This window comes from Trichosurus vulpecula, chromosome 6 (genome assembly GCF_011100635.1).
Source record: "Trichosurus vulpecula isolate mTriVul1 chromosome 6, mTriVul1.pri, whole genome shotgun sequence".
NCBI lineage: Eukaryota > Metazoa > Chordata > Mammalia > Diprotodontia > Phalangeridae > Trichosurus > Trichosurus vulpecula.
In genome coordinates this window covers 46752109-46779790 of record NC_050578.1, presented here as the reverse complement: position 1 = coordinate 46779790, position 27682 = coordinate 46752109, and the positions used below count along the sequence as shown (strand labels likewise).

Sequence of the window (27682 nt, the reverse complement as noted above, 5' to 3'; positions counted from 1 at the left end):
CAGAGCTTTCATGAGAGTTGGAACACTGAATAAAGGATTTGACAGTATAGGGTTATTATTATGATTTTATGTTCTTAAATATGCTTCTAGCTGGCATCGAGGGAAGAGGGATCTGATTCCTTGGGTTTTTTTTTTTCTCATCAACTTTCAGAATCTAACTGGGAGGTAGACAGAGGGAGAGACTCATCCCCAATTTACCAGTAAGGAATCTAAGACTCAGGAAAAGAAGTAACTTGCACAAGGAAATGTCGTAATGAGAAGTTGACACTATCGCCAGCTGGGCAGCGAGGTGGTGCGGTGGATAGAGCGCCAGGCCTGGAGTCAAGAAGACTCCTCTTCCTGAGTTCAAATCTGGCCTTGGACTTAACTAGCTGTGTGACTCTGGGCAGCCCTGTTTGCCTCAGTTTCCTCATCTGTAAAATGAGCTGGAGAAGGAAATGATAAACTACTCCAGTATGTTTGCCAAGAGAACCCCACATGGGGTCATGAAGAATCAGATACGACTGAAATGACTGAACAACAAATGTCATCTGGGCCCATGAATTTCATAATCCTGAAAAGCTACCAGAGTGAGGATGTTAACTTCCCCCCTGTCATTCTATCTTCTGAAATTTCACTTTTTGATAGTGAACTCTTTTTTTTTAGTAAGTTTACACATGAGTGCATATGAGCAACTCTGTCTGTCTGTCTCTCTCTCTCTTTCTGTCTGTCTACCTCTGTCTCTCTCTGTGTCTGTCTGCCTCTGTCTATCTCTGTCTCTCTGTGTATCTGTCTGTCTCTCTTTCTGTCTCTTTCTCTTCTTCAGTTCATCCTTCCTGATGACTAAAACTCTAGGTTTCAATACTCAAAGGTCTGATTAAATGAACACACAAATGAATTGACTCCCCCCATGCTTTAAAAGGGGGCTATTTTATGGGAAATGTTTCCTTCAAGTTTCAGAAAATATGGTGCCATACAGAGAAATGTTGATCATGGATAGCAAATATTTTTGATTAGATAGTCAAGCTTCACTGAGGACTCTAGGGAAGTCTATGACCCCTCTATGTTGCTAGTGCTATTAGGGACCTAGGGGAAAGAACCCTGAGTGAGAGGACCTGGATTCAAATCTTACCTCTGATACTTCTCTGGGCCCTTATTTTCCTCAACTGTAAAAGAAGGAGGTTAGACTAAGGTCCCTTCAAGTTCTGAATCTAGAATCCTTGGTTTATTTCCTATAGGAATCACAGTTATTGTGAGGAAATACCCAATAGTCTCCCCCCATCCTGAGCCTTCAGAGTCTGGAGTCTTCCTGAATGGGCTACAGCTATAATATTTTCACAGGGTTATATATCTGCAGCTGGAAGTGACCACAGAGGCCAAGTAGTCTAACTCCTTCCTTTTTACAGATGAGAAAAATGAGGCAAGGTCACATGGGCCATACGCATCCAAGGCAGGATTTGAATCTGGCTCCTCAGACTCTAGAGTCAATGCCACACTGCCTACCATACTGTCTCCTCATAAGAAACAAACCAAACAGCTGAACACCCTTCAATTTTTAGTATCTGTCTTCCTTTTGGCTTATCTGAAATGAAATCTCTCACCCTCTTCCGCATTAGCCATATTCAGTCAGTCCTCATGTTTTGGGGTCTAGGAAGGTTTCATGTTGGATGTAGAATGAAGCTTCTTCATCAATACAGGGTAGGACCTGGATAAATAGAGAGTAACAGGAAAGGCATTCCAGGTGGAGGGCATGGTGTGGGCAAGTCTGAGGAAGCCAGAGTGAACATGGTATGCTTGGGAGATACGAGGAGAAAATAAGGATTCATGGAAGGGAATAATGGAAGACAAAGTTGGAATCTAGGCAAGTAATTTGTCCTTTATCCCATTGTCATATGCATAGGTGGGTATGAGTATAGAGTATAAGTTTGTTGTTTTGTTGTTGTCATTTCAGTTGTGTTTGACTCCTTGTAATCCCATTTTGGGGTTTTCTTGGCAAAGATGCTGGAGTAGTTTGCCATTACCTTCCGTAGCTCATTTTACAGATGAAGAAACTGAGGCAAACAAGGTTAAGTGACTTGCCCTATCACACAGATAGTAAGTGTCTGAGGCCAGATTTGAACTCATGAAAACGAGTCTTCCTGATTCCAAGCCCAGTAATTTTGGAGATTTTAATACCAGGAAATGGCATTTTAGGAAAATTAACTTGACTGCTACAAAGAAGATGCCAATATGGAGTTTGTTCATGGGGGTTCCCTATGCCAATGAAATCCTGGGTCTGGTGCATCCCTCGGGCTAGGATAGACAAAATGGAGGAGAGGATGCAGGGAGACCAGTTACAATGATCCAGGAAGAGGGTGATAAAGTCTTAGACTGGGGGCTGGAAGCATCGATAAAAAGAAAAGGCCAAAAGTGAGAGCTGTCACATGGGTTAAATTAGCCTTCATAGAACGTCGGGGGTGTCAGATGTAGTTGTTGTGAAAGCCAAAGGAAGTCAGAAAATGCTACCAAAATGTAAGTGGTTCAGGTTACCCAAGACAGTCTGGGCATAAGAAATGGTAAAAAAAAAAAAAAAAAAAAAAATATCATTTCCAAAATGTGGGACTGGAAGGGGAAGTGGACAGGCATTGGCAACTCACATTCTACAGAAGATCATCTGTCTACAGTCACACACTCAGGAGTGGCACACATTTAGATTTTTTTAACTTGCAAATTCATGTTTAATGCTTACAAAGCTGAAGAAGGTGGGATGCCTCCGTTCCTTTACAAAAAATTTCCGAATAGTTTAAGAAAATGATGAATCCTAAGATTTATCATCATGTACAAATAACTTACGCATGAAATTACTGTAGGTCAAAGACAGGGAAGGGAAGGACTCAAGATTGCTGTTCCAGGTTTTTTCTTGTTTCTCAATTTTTTTTTTTTTTTTACGTAGAAAGGGTTTGGTGGAGATAGATCCATCCAGGCCCGGTGAGGACCTTTTAAGAAATAAGGCCAGGTTGGAAGGGGAGGCACCTACAGAGCTCAGGGTCCAAGCTCCCAGGCCTGAGTCTGGGGGTGGGGGGAAAGGGACCAGGGTAAGAGTAAAAAATGTCTAGGGTGGCCTATGTGGAGTCTTTAAGGTGGGCTGAGGCTGACTGGAATGAAACAATTTGAGAAGGTGAGAATGAGATGGGATCTGCAACCTTGGAGGGAGTGCCCACTTCAGGGAAATCCTAGACCCAACAAAGTATAGGAGTGAGGTGTCCTATTGGGTTCAGACCCAAATCCTTTTTTAAAAAAAATTCCCCTATAACAGTCTATTGATTCACATGTTCTTAATGTTGTAATAATACAGTAGAAATAGTGATCTAAAATCAGAGGATCTGGGTTCAAATGCTGCCTCTGACACCATTCCTTCGACCTTGTCGCTAAACGTCCCTGAGCCTCAGTGTCTGCATTTGTAAAACTGGGGAGCATTTGAACTAGATGGCCTCTGAGATCTCTTCTAGCTCGAGGCCTATGATCTCATTAGCTTGTAATTCCTCTCCCGTCCCTCAACCCAGTGAGTAATCCTTTGGAACAGAGATTTAAAGAGAGAGGGAAAGAATTAATTTAGTAAAGACTTCCAAATGGATAGTCTGTGTCAGTAGGTGAAATATCCCGTATCCGTAGATCCGTAGTCTTTCAAGGAAAGGAGCTCTCCCTTCATATATATGTGTATGTGTGTGTGTGTATATATATATATATATAAAAATAAAATATATGTATAATATACACACACACACACACACACACACACATATATATTTATGTATGTTCATGGTACACCTACTGTGTGCAAATGAGGTGCTTAGCACTGAGACAACACAGGCCTTGCCTCAAATAACAATAAGTTACATTGCTCTGGCACTTTTAGGTTTACAATCTGCTTTGGTCAAAGCAACCCTGTGCGACGGGGAGTGTTTTAAGTATTATTATATACATCTAACAGATGAAGAAACCGAAGCTTAGAGTTTAAAAGTGACTTGCCCAAGACCCTATAGCTAGTCAGTATAAGAAGTGGGGCTCTTCCTGAATTATTTGACTGCATCCAATTCATCAAGCAGTGAAAACTTGTAGAGTGCAACTTTCAGAGAGATTTATGCTGCTTCTTTTGGGAAGGAATGGGATGAGGCAGCTTGCCAAATTAAAAAGAGAAGCTTCATGATATTGTAGAAAGAGCTTTGGGCTGAGATATCTATTCTCTCCTTCTCCTCCCACTTACCCCCACTGGCTCAGTCACTAACTAGTTGTGTGATCTTGGGCAAGTCATTTAACTTTTCTTGGACTCAGTTTCTTCCCTCCTAGAATGAAAAGGTATATCAGATCTCTAAGATTGCTTCTGAATGATGAGACCTGATAGTGTGTAGCTCTTAAAAAGCAATCTAACTTCTAAGATGACAAAATGCTTACTCATTGAATGAAGAGACAAAAGCCCAACTGTAAAATCATCACCTCGGAATCCTTGCCTCCTCCCTCCCCTCCCCTGAATCCCCCCAATCAGGATCAGGTTTACTCTCCTACACATGATGCACTCCAATGAGGTTACTGTGGCTACCTTTGCGGGCATGATCAATACAAATTGGCATGAAAACAAAAAGCTCAAATTCATGGCAGCAAACCACAAGGAAAGACAAAGGGGGGATGGCATCTGGATGGGGCCAAGGATGTCCAGAGAGCTGATGCATAGTGAAATGAGGCCAAACCCCTCCCCCGCTCCCACTCCCACAGACAGACATAGCATCTCTCTCTCTCTCTCTCTCTCTCTCTAGCTGTCTCCCCCCCCCACACACACACACGCACACACACACATGACCATAGCCACTTGTGTCCTTAATGTCTCTGAGTCCTTCAAAACATTGTCTTGAGATCCTTTCCAGTGGCCAGTGCTATCGTCTAGGCAGTGAAGTTACTTTTCTGTAGCCATTAGACTCAAAGGACCAAGTTGTATTCATCTTCTCCAATTGCCCTTGGAGTTGGGTTGCTGAAGCCCTGGCAGGCAGCTAAGACCTTTCTCTCCTAACTGGTGTCCCTGTGTATTGAATAGGAAATGCAGGTTATGTTCCTGCATCAAAATGACTCGTTTTATTTCTCTGTTAATCAAGTACCTTTTACTTAATTGAACAGCATCATTTCCATAATGCGTTTAGGACCAGTTTTGCCAAGAATGTTTTTTTAGCCTTGATTAGGTTGTGAATTAACTCAAATGATGCTCTAAGGCTTTGATACATCAGCATTAAGGTTCAGGTAATTTTCTACTTTCCTACTAAGTTCCAGTTAAACAGGGATGGCCCTTGTCTCCTATTATACTACCAGAGAGATTTTGAGCACTCATCAATATGCCGTAAATTTTTGAGGGGTACCAGAGAGGAACGAGAAGCACATCTCTTGGCATCAGAAGATCTGGCTCCTAGCTTAGTTCTGGCACAAACTACATGACCTCAGAAAGTCACTTACCTCCAGTAGAATGTAAACTCTTTGAGGGCAAGAACTGTTTTAGTTGAGTTCAGTTCAAATGGATTCAACATGCATTTATTAGCACCAACTATGTGCCAGACACTTTGCTAGACCTAAGAGAAGTTTTTTTTTTTTAAGAAGAAAGGAAGGAAAAAAAAGAAGGCAGAGGAGGGAGGAAGGAATGAAGGAGAGAAAGAGGAAAAGAAAGAATGAAGGAAAGGAGTCTCACTATCAAGATATTTATATTCTACTTGGGGGAAACTACACAAACTCAAATACAAAATATTTAGAAATCAAATACAAAGTTATTTGGGGATGGGGGAAATACCAACAAGTTGGAAAATCAGGAAAGGTCTCTTAAAGGAAATGGCATGTGAGCTGAACTTGGAAAGAAGCTAGGAATTTTTAGAGGTGGAGATAAGGGGCAAGTACATTTCAAGCATGGAGGAGAGCTTGTGGAAAGCCATGTTGTTTCTTGATCCTTCAGACTTCCAGTCTTGCATTTTCTTTTTACATATTTATGTAGCAAGACTCTGGACTTATACCGACGTGTACATTAGTAATTTAGGTTATCAGAACTAGGCTGGCTACATCTCCCCCTCAGAGGTCTAGGGGTACCCCTGAGGGGTTGGAGGTGTCTTTAATGCTTTCAGCTCAAACTCCCATTCTAGTGTTTCTCCCAATGTTAACCACCAATGATCAGCACCCTAGTAACCAATTGACATCAATCAGCTATTACAGAAGGATGTTTGCTGAGAAGATATACCAAGAAGAGAAATTACAAATACTTCTCCTTAACACCTGGAGAGAGGCACATTCTCTCATATACCACCTTAGTCCTTGGAGAGAATGGGCTTAAACTTAATGTGGGGGGCTACTAGAAACATTTCCCCCACCAAGTTTACTTCTGAATGTGATAAATTCACCCACTAGCTGATTTATGAATAAGTTGTCTTTGATCTATGCTGGGTCAAATACATCTCTCTGGACCCCTTATGGCTTGCTGCAGAATCTGTCAAAATCTCCAGCTTCTGGATCTCTGGAGGCTTGGCATTCTTTCTGTTTGAAAGACACATCTTTACCCTTTTACCTATAGCAAAAACAAAGAAATGCAAAGAAACAAAAAGAAAAACAAAACAAAACCCAAAAGCCCACTTTTCTGGCTCAGTCAACAGCTTTTCTCTTGACCGTATAGCCAATGAACCCAAGCCAGTTATAGAACATGTATGCCTGCTCCAAATTGTTGAACAAGGCTTTTAATGAAACATCATCATGCTTTTTTAGAATCAGACTCCCTAGCCTCTTCCACATGGACTGACAACTCTGTGCACTCACATAGTGTCTGGCAGGCACATACATAATAGGTGCTTGATAAATGTTTGTTGATTGATTGATGGAGATGTGAAATGGGAGTGTCCCTGACTCAAGTAGAAGAGTTAAGTAGTTTCCTTTTTGTCTTTATATCCCCAGAACCTAGCACATGGCCTGGTACTTAGTCATTCTTTAATAAATGCTTGTTGAACTGGCAACTTCTTGTAGCTTGGGTTTTCTCATCTATAAAATGCAGAAAATTATATCTGTATCCCCTACCTTATAAGGATGTTAGAAAAGGTGATTTTCAGGTTTTAAAGCATGCCATAAACATGAATTATTTCCTCATTTAATGCAATATACTTGGGTTGAAATCGGGAGTGTCAGAAAAGTTGGCATCTAGTCTTCGTCGGGAATTTATTTTTAAGTTCAATTTAACATTAACCCAAGACAAGTTGACGGTAAAATGGAGTGAGAGAGGAAAAAAATAAGCAGTTCTTAGGCAAGTAAAGGTAGCTATTGATTAGACTGACTGAGCTTTCCAGGAAGTGAAACCAATGGCCAATGTTTATGCATTCTATAATGTACTTAAAGGTATGTGTTAGTAAAGGAAATGCCAGGCATTTGGGACAAGTTTTACTCTAACAAGTTCTTGAAATGTGATAGTATACTGTGTTGTAAAGCAACTATTCTGAAATGAATTTAACAAAAAGGTAAGCAGATTCCTGCTCATTCTTTTTGGAGGGTGCACAGCTTACTTCTCCATCAAGGCTGGGCACCAGAGGAAGGTTGTGGGCTATAAAGGAAGCAAGAGCTGTGATTTGGAAAGAAACTTCTAGCTTCCAGCCATCTTGGAAAACAATTTGCCTCAGAAGTCACTAAAGTGTGTATATCCTGTGACTCAAAGGGACTACTAAATGTATACCTTAAAAAGATCAAAGAAAGCAGAATAGGACACACGAGCACAAAAATATTTATGGCAGCTCTCCTTGTAGTGGTAAAGAAATAGAAACTGAGGGAGTGGAGGAATGTCCATCAGCTTATGCTCTGTGAAGATAATGGAACTACTTCACCTCTTAAAAATAATGAAAGGGATGGTTTGAGAGGAAGACTTACGTGAATTGATGTATAGTAAAGTGAGTGGAACTAGGAGAACAATTAATATGATAATAACAATTACTGTGAAGAAAAACAACACAAGGCTTTAGTAACTTTGATCAAAGCAGTGATCAACCATGATTCCAGAGGTCCAATGATAAAGATTGCTAACTGTCTCCTGACAGACAAAGGATGGACCCAAGGTAAAGGATAATGTATTGGGGCAGCTAGATGGTGCAGTGAATAGAGCACTGGCCCTAGAGTCAAGAGGACCTGAGTTCAAAACTGGCCTCAGCCACTCGATACTTGCTAGCTGTTGTGTGACCTTGGGCAAGTCACTTAACCCCAAATGCCTTGCCTTCCCCCCTCAAAAAAAAAAAGAATAAGGTATTGCAAATATGGAAATTTGTTTTGACTATGCATAGTTTTTATGAGGTTTTCTTTTTCTTTCTCCTCTCCATCACCAATTTTGGAGAGAGGGATGGGGTGGTGGTGGTGAGGAAACTAGGGATTGAGTTGTCAAAAAAAGGAGGATCATTGAGAAATTAAAAAAAATAAACCAAATATCTTAAATTCAGACAAGCAGGACAGCTTTGAAAGTTAATGTTGAATTTATTACATACGTAAAAGGAAACACAATCTCTGTATAATAGATGATTCATGATTTAATGTACAATCCTCTTTTTTCTGTTCCATTTTGTACATGGAAATGCTCATTTTATCGGTGTTTGTTAAGTTCAGAATAAAAATATGCCTATAGAATTAAAAAAAGAAATGTGTAACTATTTAAAATGCCATTATCTAAATGAGCTGCAAGGGGAAACAAATGAGCAATTTATGCACTGAGCTAAAAATGGAGGGCAGAGCTCTCCTACGGACATGAAGAGCATCAGAAATGAGATTTTTATTTCCTTTCCAGGTGTGAGGCAAATACCCATAGTCCAATGCTCCCAGATCCTCCGCTCGTCTATTTCAGTAATAGGCAATTACCCTGGGATCCAATCTCAGTGTCTACCATCTTCCTTCCTTCCTTCCTTCCTTCCTCCCTCCCTCTCTTTGCTTCTTTCTTTGCTTCTTTCTTTCCTCCTCTTCCTTCCTTCCTTCCTTCCTTCCTTCCTTCCTTCCTTCCTTCCTTCCTTTCTTGGGCCCTCCTGGCTTAGAGTGAATGTCAGTGGTAACTGTTTCTCTTTGGAACAGCAACCCTGAGGGTCTTCCCCTCCCAGCTTCATTTTTTTAAATCTTTTTTTTCTAATTAAAGGAGACATCCCTTGACTTACTTCTTAAAGAGGCCTGTTCATTAAATGGGCATTACCTCACTCTAAGTGAGTACCTGAAAAGGCCTTAGCCTAAAAGGGCCAGGGTCTCCCATTGCATCCTGGGTCATCTCCAGTCATCCTGATGAATATCTGATGGTCACTGCACCCAGATGGCTCTGGATGAGAAATTGAGGCTGGTGACCTTGCACATCCCTGTTTCACTCAAATCAAAGTCAACTGCAAGTCATGTCATCATTTCCTGATGTCATGGTCCTCTTCAAAAATGAAGGACAAACACAACCTATGTGACCTTGGGCGAGTCACTCCCTGGGCCTCCTCTTCCTCTTCTGTACAATGAAGGTTGACTCTGAATCTCTTCTAGCTCTTGAGCTATGATGCTCTGGAAATTTAAACCTTTGTCTAAGAAGTAGGGCAGCCAGGTGGTGCAGTGGATAGAGTGCCAGCTGTGGAGTCAAGAAGACTTGTTTTCTTGAGCTCAAATCTGGCCTCAGACACCTATTAGCTGTGTGACCCTGGGAAAGCCACTTAATGCTTTTTGCCTCAATTTCTTCAACTGTAAAATGTGTGTGTGTGTGTGTGTGTGTGTGTGTATAAGATACGTATGGTTTTCTAAAAACAACTAGGTTGTACAGTGGATAGTGTACTGGGCTCATCTGAGTGAGTTCAAATCTGGCCTCAGAATAGTTGTGTGACCTTGGGCAAGTCACTTAACCCTGTTTGCCTCAGTTTCCTCATCTGTCAAATGAGCTGGAGAAGGAAATGGCAAACCTTTGCCAAGAAAACCCCCAAAGGGGTCATGAAGAGTCAGACATGACTGAAATGACTAAACAACAAACAAAAACAATGAAATGGTTTTCTAAACCTATAAGGAACCTTATGTGTGGTTTAGGGCCCCCTATTTCTATTTGAGTTTGATACCCTGGCCTAGGACATAGAAAGATCTGTCCATGGTCACAGAGTCAGTCCCTGGCTTCAAGGCCAATTCTCTATCCACTACGCCATACTGTCTTTTATTAATTTAATATTAGATGAATAATTTGAATTCAATTAAAAAAAGGCTTACTTGTCTGCTTAAATCATGGGATCACACATTTAGAGTTGGAAAGGGTCTTAGAGGTCAATTGGTCCAACGTTCTCAAGCCTCAAAGAATGATGTGCCCAATGTCACAAAGGTAGGAAAATGGCAGAGCTGAGATTTGAACCCAAGTCTTTTGATTCCAAATTCGGGGCTCTTTCACTGCAGCATATATAAGTGTCTGTGTTTGAATTATGCATTTGTAAGATAAATGACCCTTCTGCTGTGGGAAAGGATACTTGATCTCAAGTCAGAAGAAGTGGGTTCAAATCCTGGTGCTATTCTTACTGAAGCAATCCTGAGTAAGTTGATCTGGGCCTCAGTTTATCCATAAAGTGGGCCTAGATGGCTTCCGGGGTCCCTTCTGTGTCTCAATCTAGAATCCCAAGATTACTATTTGATTATCTTCAGCCAAATTATATTTATTTAGTTAGATAGAAAGTGCATATGCAAAACCCCAGATTTTGGAGGATTTAGTACTTCACTACAATGTTGGAGATACTTATGTTCCTGGAATCAGCATTTCATCTCCAATAGAAATAATAGGCGGTAGAGAGGATAACGGAGTTGGAAGTAGGACATCTGACTTTTAAATCCTGCTTCTGACCCAGACTAACTGTGTGGCCATGGACAAGTCACTGAACCTGAGAGTTTCCTCAGCCGTAAAATGCAGAGCATAATAACCACGGTTCCTTCCTCAGATGTTCCTCATGGATACGCTTTGCACCTCCTGACGTGCTAGAGAGTCTTAGTAACTTCCATGTAGTCATACTTGTAGCTAGTGTTACGTAGAGCTCATAATCCATTTCCTTAAGACTCCTCAATGGTGGAGATGGATCGCTAAATATTCTGTTTATGAGAATCTCTTCATTGGTAGAAATTGATAACTCAGTGCTTGGCGTTTGCGGTAAATTATGGATGGAATATTGAGTAATTAATCTTCACCTTGTAATAGTAATTAAGGTGGGACTTTTTGCTGTTGACCTTTAATGATTCTGGCCTTTGTTTGAATGGGGCAGATAAAGTGGGATGTTTTTGTATTTCTCAGCACTGAGACAATTGGAAGCCATTGATTTGTAGGTGATACGATATTGGCAGTGGGGAGCTTCTCCATGCACAGCCTGGGTGAGGTCAGGGCCCTCCAGCCCTGAACAGGATATATAAGCTCCAAGATTAGCATTTTCTCGGAGCTCTTACCCACAGCAAGAGTGGCGTGTGATTCTGGGCTGGCCATCGTAATGAGCTCCCCAGCTGAAGACTCAGATATTGACGACTATGAATTGTATTTGGTCTGTAATTTAGGGTGCTGGCTTTTCCCCCTGAACTAGGTGGATGTCATTTGTATGCTGGATTAAATTGTGAATCCCTTAACGTTGCCTTCCTTAATAAAGCAGATGAAAAGGACCTGGGCTTGCAGCGTTCCGTGAGCTGGTTGTTGTTGGTTTTACACCCTCACAGCAGCTGCTAGCCAGGTTGTTGAAACACACCTATAAGGAGAGCCTTCTGCAAATGAATTCTGAGGCCTTGCTTTCACTAGGAAAACCCATTGATATCACTATCTACTTGGAGTCAGAAAGATCTGAGTTCAAATCTAGCCTCAGACACTAGCTGTGTGACCCTGGACAAGTCATTTCACCTTTTTGCCTCAGTTTCCTCAATTGTAAAATGGGGATCATAATAGCATCTACTTCCCAGAGTCGTTATGACAATCAAATAAAGTGGTAAAGGGCTTAGCACAATGTGTGGGCACATAGTAGGGGCTTAATAAATGCTTATTTCCTTCTCCCTCCCCATTTCTAGACACTGGGTTTGTAATTCTGGCTACTTCAAATTACATCATGGGGATAGCTGGTAGATGCCAATCAAATGGAGAACTGGATAAAAGTTGTGGTATATGAAAGTAATAGAATGGGGCAGCTAGATGGTGCAGTGAGTAGAGCACCAGCCCTGGAGTCAGGAGGACCTGAGTTCAAATCCGGCCTCAGACATTTGACACACTAGCTGTATGAACTTGTGCAAGTCACTTAACCCCAATATCCCTGCCTTCCCCTCTCCAAAAAAATATGAAAGTAATAGAATGCCACTGTGCTGAAATGATGAACATCATGAATCCAGAGAATGGTGTGAAGATTTACAGGAACAGATACAGGGTATAGTAAGCAGAACTGGGGAAACACCACGTTAATGGCTTGGACAACAACAGCAACAACCTTGAATACCATGTTGTTACAATGACCAAATGTTTTACTTTGAATCGATTCTATTATGCTGTTGTTTAATCATGCCCAACTCTCTGTGACCCCATTGGGGGTTTTCTTGGCAGACATACTGGAACAGCTCGCCATTTCCTTCTCCAGCTTATTTTACAGACGAGGAAACTGTGACAAACAATGTTAAATGATTTGCCCAGGGTCACATAGCTAGTAAGTAGCTGAGGGCACATTTGAATTCAGGTCCAGCATCCTGAACACTACATCGCCTAGCTTCTCCTTTCTTGCAGCTACTGTTCATAGAATGCATTTAAGGTTTACAAAAGTCTTTAGGGCCAGATTTTAACTGAAGAAGATGAGTCTTCCTGACTCTAGGCTTGGCACTCCATCCACTGCACCACCAACTGCCACATTATTTTATTACATAATGACTTCTAAAATTGAATGGGAACCCCCTATTGTTTGGGAAGAATAGTCCATGACCTGGAGAAATGTCATTTTTTTAAAGGTGGCTTTAATATTTTACAGTCACTAAGGTCATGGGAAGCAGTGAAAATTGCCCTGGCTCAGGAATCAGAGGACATGGGTTAAAATCTCAGCTCTGATACTTTATTTTCTTGGTCATGTCAGCTGGGTCTCTTGTTTTCCCATCTGCAAAATGAGAGGGTTAGGTTAGGTGGCCTGTGAGAGCTTTTCCAGCTCTAAAGCTATGATCCTGGAACCTGGGTTTAAACCCCTGCTCTGTCACTAACTACCTGACCTTGGGATAAAGTTACTTAACCTTTCAAATCAATGTCCTCATCTGTAATATGAGAGGGCACACATAGGTGGCCTTTATGGTCCTTTTGAACTCTAAATCTCTGATCCTTTGGTGAGACTCTAGTAAATATGAAAGCGAGAGGAACAGAGGAAAGAAAAACACCATTACTCACAGCTTCAACAAACTGTGGAAATTCCCCACAAATATATTTCCCCCCCCAAAAATACAGTAACAGAAAACTCACAGGCATAGATTTTCACTCTGATATGAATGGACTTTGTACAGTCAATAAAAAAGTGACTTGTGTATTGAGAAAAAAGCACGGAGTTGCAGAAAAATTTCAAACCAGAGGTCTAAAAAGTGCCAGAAATTACAAAATTCTTATGCTGATTCTCTAATCTAGTACAGTGAGGCCAAGGGCAGCAATTTTTCCAATTTATTTAACTCTTAGACTTCTGGCTCATTATGAAGATGATTAATTAGATGCATCTGTGCTTGGACATGTGAATGAGTAGTCATAATATCTCACATATACTTTAAAATCTAGTTACCTACGGAAGGAAAATAACCTAAATGAATGTTACATAATATTCTTACAAATATAGACTCAGCACCATATTTAGAGCTGGAAAGGACCTCACAGACCTGGATGAGTGCATGCTGTCTGCCCTGATGGAAGGAAAGCTCTTTGGGGGTAGGAATGGTTTCCTTTTTGTCTTTGTATCTCTGGACCCTTGCTCAGTGCCTGGCACATAGTAGGCATAGAGAAATGACTTATTATTTGTTGTTCCTTTGTTGATTGATGGGCTGTGGTTACTCTGGTTACCACAATGATGGTGTTGACGACAATGATAACAATTACTCCTACCACCACCATCACTACTACTACTACTACTACTACTACTACTACCACCACTACTACCACTACTACCACCACCATCGCTACTACTACTACAAGGATTTTTCTGTCAAGGTCAATCTTTTCCTGACGATGAACAATTTTTGGTGTTTGATGATTCAGGAATCTTATGATCACTAACAAAGTTAGGCTTGGGAAGGCTGAGTGTTTCAGTCCTGAGTGGCTTGGGGATTCTAGGCACTACCCCCATCACATGTAGAAGTGCCATTGACGACACAGCCATATTTACTGGAGGTGCTGGAAAGCCACCAGCAGAATAGAACGAACGAATGGCAATCTAAATAACTTGGAAACTGAACATGTAAGGCTTAGAAAGTATTTAAAAAATAGACACGAACATGTTGTATTTCCTCCCCTTCCTCATTCAATCCCTAATCACAAAGTTGACATGGTCCTAAAAATGGAATGGATTCCAAAGTGAATAAAGCAAATAAAAAGTTGGAACTTAACTCACTACTTTGAAGTAAAGGCTACATGTGCCTAAAGTTCTTAGTAAGTTGGTCATATGCCTTTTGGAAAATATAGGCACGTACTGGCTAACACGGTTAGCTGATTCCTTTCAGAAATGTGAGTTTACATGTTTCCGTTGGGGTTTAGTTATGATGTATAAACATCAGCAGAAGACAGCAGTTGTCAGGCCAAGTATTACATGGAATATGCCTATGTATATGACATTTTCATATGTGCCCATATAAATACAATATTGTTTTTCAGTCTTGTCTCTCTACGACCCTGTTTGAGGTTTTCTTGGCAGAGATACTGCAGCAGTTTGCCATCTCCTTCTCCTGTTCATTTTACAGATAAGGAAATGAGGCAAATAGGATTGATCAGGGTCACACAGCTAGTGTGTGTTTTAAAAAAATCTGAGTTTTGAGTCTGAATAAAGCTCTATACACATCTCTATGATACCTTACACACATACAAAATGTACACTTAGGACAAAAAGAGTTGGAATAAATAATTCCAACACCAAAAAGACGAAACGTTTTTGGCAGTGTAAGTTATGCAGCACAATCCACCTAGTGCTTTTCCAGGTCTTAGGATCAGCTGTCACTTAGAATTTGTTTCTGGGATTCCCATAATGCAGTACACCTCATGAAGGGCTGGGATACTCTGGGTAGTTTATTTACGCTTGTTTGTCCTAGGGAGGTTAAGGGATGTGAATGTCAACACTGAGTGACTGCCAGCTTAATGCTTGATCGTCCTTTGAGTTGGTATGTATAACGGAAGAAAAGGAAACCACAGAAATGTTTTTCATTTTAAATCAAAAGTTATGATTTTATTCTGAATATTAATACACCAGAAAAAAATAGTTCTTTTATGTCATGAAATATGCACTTGAAAATGGTAACAATCCTAACATCGCTCTGGTTTGTTCCATTAGGCTTACATGGATGGCCGAGTATTGATTACAGACTTCCTAAAGGCCTGTCTTCCAGTGGTTTACAAGAAAGCAGCTGGAAGCATCCCGTGACAGCCTGGCCCATATGAAGCAGACAGAGCCTAAGAAAGAGTAGGACCTCTTGCTAAGGCCCTTCAGCTTTTCATTAATTAGGGTTACCCCACTTTTTATCTACTAGGGAAAGGCCAAAGTGACACAAAGAAGGGGGAAAACAATTTATTATAGGTATCAGCCTGCTAGTGTGGACCCACTCCCTAGCCCTAGCCAGCTTAGTCTGCTATCACATTTAAATGACCAATTTCTTTGAATGATACTTCAGGAGAAGCCCACTACAACGTGGTCCCTGATACCACGGATTTGGATTTATATTTATAACTATAACATAGGGAGGCTTATCTTCCTACTCCTGAGCCTTGGCCCAGTAAGACGATTTTACAAACTGTCGACTTTGTTACTGATGCCTCCCCAAACACACATTACAAATGTACTTCCATTGTATCTGCTTGGCTTTCCTTGATTGGAGAATACATGGTCTAAATTATACCATCCCATTAATGAATATGACAGGGAGAAAAGAGAAACAAGAAACCTGGATTTTTAATTTTATTCTTCTCCATGAACCTTGAGCATTGAAAGGCATAAGGATAAGAGGAAAGCATTATGGTGAAATCACACTGGGCTTGTGGTCCCTCACCAGCCTTTGTATGGATGCACATCATCTTACCATCTTACCTATGAGTTCTACCTTATGCCCCAATTGCACTGATCATTTGGAGTCTGTTACAAGTGGCATCTCCGGTAATGGCCTGAAAGAAAACATTTTGTCTGCTTTGATGCTTCCATTCCCCTACAGTCCCTGGCCTCCACTTAGAAAGACTTCAGTGCTGATTGTCTGCCACGTATAAAGAATTTTGTTCACATTCTCAGCCCTTATCTTAAGTTCCCAAACATGGGGAGGTCCAGAATGGCCAGCTCTTAATTGGTCTTGCTTTTAAACTGACATTTTGGCCTGAAGCACAAGAGTCCAGCTTCTTTGGAAAAGCAAAATAAATTCTAAAGAGCAGATGGATGGCCTCTAGGTTAAGGCTGCAGACAGTAAGTGGCTCACAGCATTAATGTAGGCAGTACTATTTGGTCCAAAACGGCAATCGTATTCAGCATCACAAACAGAAAGAAAGCTGAGAAGTCATTTCTCCCCTCCCTCATTGAAAAGCTACAAGTTGTCACCAAGGCATTCTGAAATAAGAATTCTCAAGAAGGTCGAGATCTCTTCAGTGAGATGGTGTCCCAATATCTCTATGCCACAGGAAGAAAGCTCTCAAGTGGGAAAGGAAGACTTGGGTCATGTCTCTACTGCTCTGGCACTATTTAATCTTTTCAGCAAGCTGAATGAATGGCTGATTAAGATCACCTCACAAGCGAGCCAACTAATTCTCTGGAAGTGGACTGGTTAATTGGATAGGGAAAGAATGCTTACATTTACTTTGTGGTTGACCTGTGATACACCTCTGGTCTCTGGCCAGAAAGAGATAAGTAGCCCTCTGTCCACTGGGTTTTATCTTGTTAATTTAGTAGCCTGGGACAAAGGATCAGACTGTGAGATTATTTCTTCTACGGTGTGAACGACTCTTCTAGTACCTTTGCTCCCTTTGTGTAATAAATAGGGTTTTATCTTGTCACAGAGATCCATCTAATTTCTTAGTGAAACTCTATTGGTTCATTCCCTGAAAGTGTTCTCCTAGAAAAATAGTAATTTTTACATTCGATCCCAGGAGATTCTCCTCTAATCAAGTATCTAACTCTTGGTCAAAATCTACCCTAACCAAGTGAAGTGCAGAATTGAGATATTTAGGTAATTCTGATCTTTCTTTCCTTTTCTCCTCCATTCCCTCTCCCTGTAGAGGGAGGGGGAAAAGGGAATTCTCCCCCATTAAAAATCTAGATAAGGCAAAAAAAAGTGTTTGGGGTAATGGAATTATTGGAATAACTAGCTCAATTCCGTGTGACCTTGTTGATACAGACTTGACACTGGAAGCAAACATCTGTAGGAGCCATTTTTCTCTACTCTTAAGAGAACAAATCATTCAGTTGAAACTTTTTCCAGAGCCTTGTTGGCTTCAGATGATGTTCAATAATTTGAACATTGGGCTTTCCTGGGACAGCAGTCTATGTTTCTTCCTCTAGGGATGCTTCCTTCATACTGGGTTATCAGACTAGAATGCAATGAAAAAACTTCAATAGAATCTATTGCAGCATAGTGGGGCATCTAGAAAAACACGCCTACCCGAGGCTTTCTGGAATGTCAACTGGGAGCAGAATGATCAAGATGGCAGTCAATTCTCTGGTAGGTTTGGGGGATTTTCTTATGGATTGTATAATCCAGTTAACCACATTGTAAAATATTGCACTACCATATGAAACGATGGAACCTGGAGTATTGGAATTTCATCAAAAGTAAGTGGTTTGTTTTTGATGCCAAAAATTGGTGATCTGCTTCAAGATATGTAGCCCATTTGTTGGACGTGGAATAAACAAAAAATTCAAAATAATTTCAAATGAATATGAATGCTACTCCACACCCTAATAAAAGATCTAGGAAACGCCAGCCTGGAAACCTAACCTTTTACTGATTTTGACCTAGGATCAAATAATTAGTGATATAAGACATGGAATTACGCATATATTTGGCAACAAGGAGAGGTGCTCGTCAGTCCTTCAATCAATGCAAAGTCAGTTTTCATTTTGCACCCTCTCCCCTGCACACCCTTCTTTTCATTAATTTGCCCATATTAAGTTATTGTTGCTTTTTTTGGGGGGGGGGCTTATTGCACAATGTTTAATAACTCCCAAAGCTGAAGATAACACTGCTCATATTTTATAAAAATCTATTTTTCCCCATTACAATTCTATCATTTCAGCTCACATAAACAAACATCGCGTTCGTCTAGCTACTGTTTTTTACATGTGCCAGTGATGCCGAGACATCATAGAATACTCAAAATACACAAAGGTAACACTCCCTAGCCCCATATTCTTATAACTTTGTTCACAAGGACTCCTTGTTAATTGGTAAAAACCATTCACACCGAATGGAATGTAACTTTATTCTTTTTTTTTTAATTCCACACACACACACACACACACACACACAAAAAGCCCTTGTCATCTTCGACAGAAAACCAGAGCAGCTCCATTTCATGAATGACAGCACAATTAAAGCTAAATTAATACAAAAATAATTTGAAAAAATCCCTTGTACTGTACACTCTCAAATAAAGCAAGAAAGATAAATGACAATCTTTTCTAATAGCCAGAAAAAAAGTGTGTCTACTCAGTTGGGCTTTGCAGTTCAGTTCTGTGTAACCCACACAGTGTGCATATGTATGTGTGGTCAGATGTGTATAGCCTATGTAGATTAGCAGCCCTAATCTGTTTATCTAATTCTTCTAATTTTTAAGCTACTTGACTGATACAGTTTAGAGTACTACGGTATCACATGAAACAAGGACTTTACATGATTGCTTCTTTGAAATACTAAGATCTTATACACATTTATTTGGCTTGTAAAGGACTGAAATATCACAGAGAATGTAATCTAACTTTGCCTTTAAAGAATATGGCTCTTAAGAATTGATTCTGAGTTCCAGAGTGAATGACCTTGTTTGACTTCTGAAGCTAACTTGTATGGGGTCAATGGGCCATTGTTGTTTTAAATGGTTTCAAAACTTGAGCGGTTAAGTAAGTCTTCAGGGGCCTTGGATTTTCAAGGGTCATGGCCAAATTGGTTCCCTTGCATTCGCTCCACTTGACCAGAAGAGGGCACTTTAAACACCTCTACCCTGCTGGAAAGGCAGGTGTGGCAGGTGCAGAAACACAGTGTTAATACTGCACATAATTCGCAGTTACTTATTTTTCTTGAAAGTCACAAAAAATATAAAATGTGTACTGCCTCACAGGTTTTTACATCGAAAGCTGTGTGTGCGTGTCTGTGTGTGTGTGCACGAGTATGTGTATATATAGAGAGGAATATACATATTGCCTGTATCTATGGAATCTTGTTTTAGCTTGTCTTCCTCTTTCCCAGAATCCCTCTCTCCTGCCCCTCCCTCAGTGGAACTGAATATTGTCTAGTCAGTAGGATTAATTTTTGATATTATTTGGTTGTAGTTTTTGCCTTCTTCTTCTTCTTTTTTAGTCCCTTTCCTCCTCCCCTCCCAAGGTTCTTTTTTTTTTAAAGTCTCAGGTAAGAGGATAAAGATGAATCTCTTTTATCCTATGCAATAATAGAAATCACTGGACTTCCACCAGAAACGCACTTGGACATATTCTCTCTCATTTGGAACTCGGCAGTCATGTTTTGTTCCTCATTTGAAAAACCTGGCCAAAGTATCATGCCCCAGCCAGTTTTTGCATACTCACTAGCCAAAGGGCTGCACACAATTTATAGATATCAGTGGGAAACATCAGGCTTTTCTCTTACTCATCAGGTTGTGGCTCATGGCCATTTCAAGAAACCTTCTAGATGCCTTTTCCGTTTAGCCTAAAACTGCCAGCCTTTCCCAAGGAAGGTTTTCATTTCTGCCAAAGCGCTGGTTCTATAGGCACACCCTCTGCACCTCCACCATTTTTGTCTTTTTCTTGTTGGCTCAAGTTTAATGTCGAAAAAGATTAGAAAGGATATAGAAATACGTTTTTTTGTTTTGTTTCGTTTTTAGTAAAAGTCTTCTGTCCTTAGGGAAATATGACTTATTAAATATTTTTTCATAAAATTTGTTAATAACCTTCATTTGCCTTTTCTTTCTTTCTTTCTTTCATTTTTTCTCCTAGAGTTGATGAGAGGGATTGTGTCTCTCAACAGCAGTCCTTTGAGATGGAGTTGAACTCAGTGAGTCCTCACCATAAAAGGATCATAAACTTACTGGGTTAGATCAACCTAGTTACCCCTAAGCTGCCAAGTTTTGTTTTTAATTATTATTATTATTTTTAGCTGCACCATATATATGATTCCTTGTGCCATTTTCTTTTGTCTATTTTTTTTCTTGATGACCCTGAGCTATGGCTTCCTTCTCAGTTCCAACACTATTCAGCCTTCCTTATTTTCCTCATTTTGCCGATGTAGGCCTCGAAGAAAAAATGACAGAAGAGCACAAAGTAGCTGAGGTACATGAGTGAGGACCAGATGATGTTCTGAACGTGAGAGTAGCATTGGTCTTGCTGCATCCAGGAGAAGACCAGATAGTTAACTACACAACCCATCAACATCTGCATGATCTGGGACAAGGTGATGAACATGGCGAACTTCCGCGAGACCCGGAAGCCCGCCGCCCGCAAGGCATAATAGGAGTACATTACCGCGTGCACTCCATAGTTCATGGTCATGAACCAACCACCTCCGGCAACCATGTCCTTATAAGAGTACCAGGAATAGAGCAGCACGGTGATGTGGTGATACCAATGCAAGAAGATGAGTTTCTGTTTCCGAAGAATAATGAATATTGTATCTCCTGAAAGAAAAAAAAAAGGACACATGAATGCACTGGCGTTGAGTACAGCTTTATGTTTTAACTGAAGCCTCCTTTGAACACATAAAAACCCTATTTATTTTGAACCTGGAGAGGATCTTAGAGGTCATCTAGTCCAAGGTGGTGCAGTGGATAGAATGATGAACTTGGAGTCAGGAAGTCTTGAGTTCAGATCCTACCTCCAGTGGTGGGACTCAAATGAATTAACAACCGGTTCTGCACAGAACTGAGCCTAGTTCTGCCCCTGCTAACAGCCTGTTTGCTGAACTCAACCTAAAATTAAGTTCTGGTTCTACTGAACTGGTGCGAACCGGCTGAATCCCACCACTGCCTACTAGCAGTGTGGTCTTGGGCAGTCACAGCTTCTGAGTCTCAGCTTCCCGATCTATCAAACGGGAGGGATAGTAACACCTACGTTACCGGGTTGTGAGGAGAAAATGACATAACGCATGTAAAATGTTTTGTAAATCTTAAAGCGCCACCTAAATGACAGATATTGTCATCATTATCAATGAAGATACATGTTTAGAGAAACTAATGACTTGCCCAAGGTGACTTAGCTTGTACAGCAAGTTAATGTCAGAGCCAGGATCACAATCTGGATCTTCAAACTCCCAGTTCAGTGGCCTTCCTATGACATCATGCCTAGGTGGCAGGGTGGATAGAACCCTGGGCCTCAAATCCAGTGTGACCATGGATAAGTCCCTTAACCTCTGCTTGTCTCAGTTTCTTCAGCTGTACAATGTGGATAAGAATAGCACTTATCTCCCCAGGCTGTTGGGAGAATCAAAGAAGATCTGTAAAAGGCTTAGCATAGTCCCTGGCACAGAGCAGGTACTTAATCAATCTTTTGTTTCCTTCCCTTCTCCCTCCTTCCCTTTGTCCCTCCCTGCCTTCCTTCCCGCCCAGGCTCCACACTTCAACACTGACTTCATGCTAGGAATATAGCTGCTGACTGCCAAGGAAGGGGTTGCCAAACACAGGTGAATTTATTTTGAAAAGTGAGGGGGCTTAATTAAAATGATCTATAAAATATCTTCTAGCTCTAATATCCAATGATTTGCCCAGAAGTGATAAGTGGTCATATGATGGAATGTGGCATGTTAGCCCTGTGGGATTTCATCATAAGAAACCTCAATCAGTTCCCATAACAATATGTGTCTCAAGGAAAAAAATCCATTGCTCCCGCTATAGAGAATTCAGAAACAGAAATTATATTCTAAGCAGGAAGGCTCTTAAGATCTGAAGTGAATCTTTGAAAACTTTATGGTATAGTAAAATGAAAATTATGCTTGAAGTCAAAAATTCTGGATTCAGCCATCAGCAACCCTAGCCTCGTGACTTTCTGTGGGACTCGTTTCCTTTTCTATATCAAAAATTCCTTCCAGCTTCTGGCTTTAATTTTATGCGAAATTAGGTGTGGGATTTTGGCACCATATATTTATGAAAAAAAAGATATTAACAATATATTTAATAGTATATATCATATCTATATCTGCATCTATTATTATAGCTATAATATCTATATTTATATCTATAATATATCTATTATATCTATAATAATAATAAAGATAAAAATATAAATGTAAAAAAAGATAGAAATTCCACGATCATAAAGTCTTTTGTTCCAGAGAGTATCATCTCTGTCAAAGAGAAATTCAAAAATTAATACACAGGTACACATCACATCAGATCAAGAAAATCTCTTTGAAGGGAAACCCTATAAGAGCATTTAGGAGTATAGCCCATACTGTGAGTAGTGTTAAGAATGGTAGAACGAAAGTATAGTATTTGTAGAATCAGAAAGTTCTACATGAATCGTGACTGCGAGAGAAAATCCAACTTAGGTTTGACCTCTATGTTCAGATGTTGTTATGATGGTTGTTACTACTACTTTTATTGCTGTCGCTCCTACAATACTGTATGTCTTGCCATCATTGTCCCTGAGAAACTTAGACACGTTCGGCAGCTTCCGTGGTGCAAGCCCTTGGAAATCCAAACTTTATCTGCTTTAATGCAAGGGAAACAGAGGCCCTTACTTTCTGTGCTCACGGACCGTCAAGCTTCCATGGGCAAAACTGGCTAGAGCAAAGCTGAATCAGAGTTTTAAAAAAACAATGGTGAACTCAACTTTGAGCGATGGTCTCACTCACAACGGATGTTTCCAAGTTTTCACAAAACTTAGTCTCAGCATATTTGTATTGCAATTCAAACAGTTAGGCAACTGGCAGATCTGGATACACAAAAACTAGGTTAGTGGCTCTCTTCCTCTCACTTGTTCTGATAAACTATAACCTTGTGATTCATGGAAATGAGCTCACTGTTTTATGGCTGAAAGAGAAAGCTTTTCTTGCTATGAAAGATATTTAGTAAAAGGTTCAGGCACACGGGCTTTTGGGGGTAATGTGTAGTCCTAGAATGAGGGACAGTGGCTGAATTCTTTTTTTTCCCCCTTCTAAATCAATGATCTTTCTAAATGAAAGAAACAAGGCAGCTTATAAAGTGGGCACAGACTCTTAGGTTAAGTAAAAGACTACCCTTTGAAGATCTAAAAAGAATAACTATCCCAAGTAACCTAAATTGGGAAACTTTGTTAAAAAGGAGAGTCTAAAAGTTGACAAAAGGAAATCAGCACAGAAAATTAATTTAACTATCTCTAAGAAGATAGGCCTGGGGTCTTATGAACAGCATGGTACAGTAGAAAGGGATTTGGAAACCTGGCTCTGCCATTTATTGCCTACCTTTTCCATAAAACAAGGAGGCTGGACACAATGACCTCTACTGGTTCCCTATATCTCTAAAATCTATGATCCCAGGAATAATATTTTATTTTCTGTAACACAACCAGTTCCCTTCCCTCCTCCATTTTTGAATCACCAATTTGCATCTGGAAGGACATCAAAGAATTTTAGAATTTGAGAATTGTAAGGTACTCTTAGCCGCCATCTTGTCTAACCTGTACACAAAAATACCAGTCCTCAAAGTATGCTCTGAGGTTCCCCAAGGTTCTTTCAAGGGTTCTAGAAAATCAAAGTTCTTTTCATGAAAATGCTAAGATGTTATTTGTCTATTAAAATACTCTTCTCTTTTCTAACTACAGATCTGTGAAAGGCTGGATTACCTTCATAGACTTCAAGCAAAACAACCTATTATGACAGATTGGACGCAGAAGCAGAGAGGAGAATCCAGTGGTCTTCTATTATGCCAGACAATATTAAAGATATTCACAAAAGAAAAAAACTAAATCAGTGCTACTCTTCTCACTATTTTTGTTTTGAAAAATATAATTAATATTCCTTAAAATATGTTAGCACTTTGTTTTTATTTTTAAATGAATGAATAAATATTTTAAAGTTATCTATTTTAACCTTTAATACATTAAATATTGATAGAGACAACCCACATAAACAAAAGGTCCTGGTGTCCTCAATAATTTTCAAGAGTGCCAAGGGATCCTAAGGCCAAAAAGATTGCAAGCTATTACACTATAACATACCCAACAAAATCTTTGTGTATTATTGATAATAACAAAATTTAGAGCTGAGAGGCCTTAGACAACATCTAGTCTTTTCCCTTCATTTTCAATGAAGTTCCAGAGGGATGAAATGATTTGTCAGAGATCAGGTCCTATAGACAGTAAACAGCAAAGGCAGGATTTGATCCAGGCCTGTACTCTAGATTTTGCAGCTTTTTTCTCTACTATCCTATCCCTCTAAGTACCTGGGAAGAATCTTAATAGGCTCCCAGTACAATTAAAACCTTCCAACCCTAATGTAAATAACAAATGTGAAGCTCATGACAATATGTGACTCTTTGTAGTATCACTGTATACAAGCCTTCTTGTGTTCAGATAAAGTACATGGAACGCACTTCAACACTGTCATTTAACTGTGAGGACATCTGTCACCTAATCATATAATGCAGCAAACCTCTGTGCCCACTATGACTGCCCCTGAGAAACAGATCTGAGTGAAGCGTTACCTTGGGGAATTAAGAACCTACAGGCAGGGCTGAACTTTGGATTTAAATGGAGACAAGAGCCTATGGTGACTCTGCACATGGCGATGTGAGGGGGAAGGGGAGCAGGAAGGGAACATTTTGCAGTGAATAGCAAGGCTGGTGCTGTTTAGTTGTTACCAAATTTGGTCAGATGATGTGGTCTCTGGAACCTTACCTCCTTTCCTAATGTGACATCAGATTATCGTTGAGGACCAACATATATTTTTGTACCCACTAACCAATGAAATGCTGAGCTGAGGACTAGCACGCACGTTGTCATTTGGCCGATGTATCCCTTAGTAGTCTTAGCAGACCACATACATGTGTATGCGTATTCACAGACTTAGAGCCAGGGCGTCAGAGATCATGTAATCCAATTCTGTCCCATTTTTTTTAAACGAATGGGAAACTGAGTTAATGGTAATATAGGTCATATAGGCAAGAAATATCAGAAGCGGGATTTGAACCTGGGTCCTCTGACTGCAGTATCAATGAGATTCCTTTCCTATATCTTTATATATACACATATGTATACATACAGATATATGTATTCACATTGATACAAAGATATGTTATGTAACCATGGGCAAAACATTTAACCTTTTCAACTTAGGCTGCTTTATCTGTAAAATGGAATTGATAATGATATCTATAGCAGTTATCTCAGAGCTGCCTTGAGGAGCAAATGGAATGATAACGTAACACCCCTTGTAGGCCTTAAAGCACTGCGGGTATGTCAACCATTTATGGGATCATAGATAGGGGGCTGACCGTTTTCTCATTTACAGCTATATAACGGATCAATTAAACACCTACTGTATACAGCGCATTGTGTGTGCATGCATATATGTGTATATGTTGTATAGACTCTCTTTGAAAGCTGGAGCTATGATTTCATTGTGCAGGCAACTCCCTTTGCCAATGGAGGTTGGCATCTTTTCTGCAAAAATTCTTAGAGAATTGCTTGGGGGCACAGAGAGGTCAAGTGGCTTAGTGTCCAGGGTCAGCTATCCAAGCTCCCGCATTCCAAGGTCAGCTCTCTCTCTATTATGTGCCATGCTGCCTCATACTGGCTATTTATTCTAACATATGTGTGTGTACATATATATGCAGAGACAACTAGGTGGTGAAGTGGATAGGATACCACTTCTGGAGTCAGGAAGACTCATCTTCCTGAATTCAAATCTGGCCTCAGGCACTTACCGGCAGTGTGACCCTGGGCAAGTCACTTAACTCTGTTTGCCTCAGTTTCCTCATCTGTAAAATGAGCTGGAGAAAATAGCAAACCACTGCAGCATCTCTACCAGAAAAACCCTAAATGGGGTCACTGGAAGTCGGATATAACTGAAATGACTACCACCACCACCACCACCAAAGCAAAGTTTGGCAAAGGCATTCCATTCTCCCCGCCCCGCCTTCCCCATTAGCTTATCGTCCCCCTCCACCACCATCACACAGGGTCCCCTTCAGGGATTAATTATTTGGCCAACATGTTCTTACTGCATTGATCTAAGTGAGTTTTGGCAGAGCTTGGGAATGAGGGAATCCCTGACCACTCCAGTACCTTAGCCAAGAAAACCCGAAAGGGAGTCAAAAAGGGTTGGACACAACTGAAATCATTGAACACACAGATATACACAGTCTCCCAAAAGTTATAGTGCAGTTTTAAGGTGTAAGGTTTAAATAGCATTGAGATTTTTTTTGGGACATTCTGCATATTTGTTTTTAAAGACTGGAACATATCTATGAATGACATCTATTGACTAACGCTTGCCATGTTACACGGGGCTTTATATATGGCTTTTAATGATCAGTCCTCTGTGTGGATTACAGCTTCTAGTTTTTAATAAACCTTCTCATTTACGAGCTCTGCACTAGCTCATCAATGCAGGAGGAATATGTTGCCAAATAATCCTGAAGGGCAAGTCCGGGTGATGGTGGTAGAAAGAAGGAAAGGGGAAGGTGGGGGACGACTTCGCCAAACTTTACTTTGACTGTACTGCTGTTTAGTTGTTCCACTTGTGTCCCACTCTTCATGACCCATTTGGGGTTTTCTTGGCAAAGATACTGGAATGGTTTGCCATTTTCTTCTCCAGCTCATTTTACAGATAAGGAAACTGAGGCAAACAGGGTTAAGAGACCTGCCCAGGGTCACATAGCTGCTAAGTGTCTGAGACCAGATTTGAACTTAGGAAGATGAAGTCTAGGTGCCCTATCTAGGCACACCACCCGGCTCCACTAACAGGTTATCTAGTATATAATTAGAAAGATAGAGAAGTCTAATGTGGCCTCTCTTTGTGGTGGGTGTGTGTGTAATTTTATTATTGCAGTTAAGATTTTCCATCACAATCGTTTCTGGATATACTGCCTCTGCCTCCAAATCCCCTCATTTCACAGATAAAGAAACAGGCCTAGGGAGGTTAAGTTATTTACCCAAGATCACCTGGCTAGTAACTAACAGAGATGCAAGTTGAACTCTTCCCACTACGGCACAGTGACTGCTTGTTTTCTCAGCTGGCTTCTTGTCTGACATGGTTTCCAATCTCCTTGCTATCCTGAACATCTTCCCTTGAAAGATTTGGTCACTGTTCCTAAAATACGGGTTCCCAAACTAAAAAGTGGTGCAGCTAGGTGGCACTGTGGATAGAGTGCTGG

At 40.4% G+C, this 27682-nt stretch overlaps 1 protein-coding gene across 2 annotated transcripts in view; it reads right to left on the bottom strand.

Annotated features, from left to right (window-relative positions):
• Positions 1-15354: 15354 nt before the first annotated feature.
• The window catches only part of ELOVL6 (ELOVL fatty acid elongase 6), a 158788-nt gene continuing 146460 nt past the window's right edge, over positions 15355-27682 (bottom strand). For both annotated transcript variants that reach the window (XM_036763176.1, XM_036763175.1), the window contains one exon: positions 15355-21010. In XM_036763176.1, coding sequence (XP_036619071.1) covers positions 20586-21010 — 425 coding nt within the window. In that variant the 3' untranslated portion in view covers positions 15355-20585. The remainder of the gene's footprint in view (positions 21011-27682) is intronic.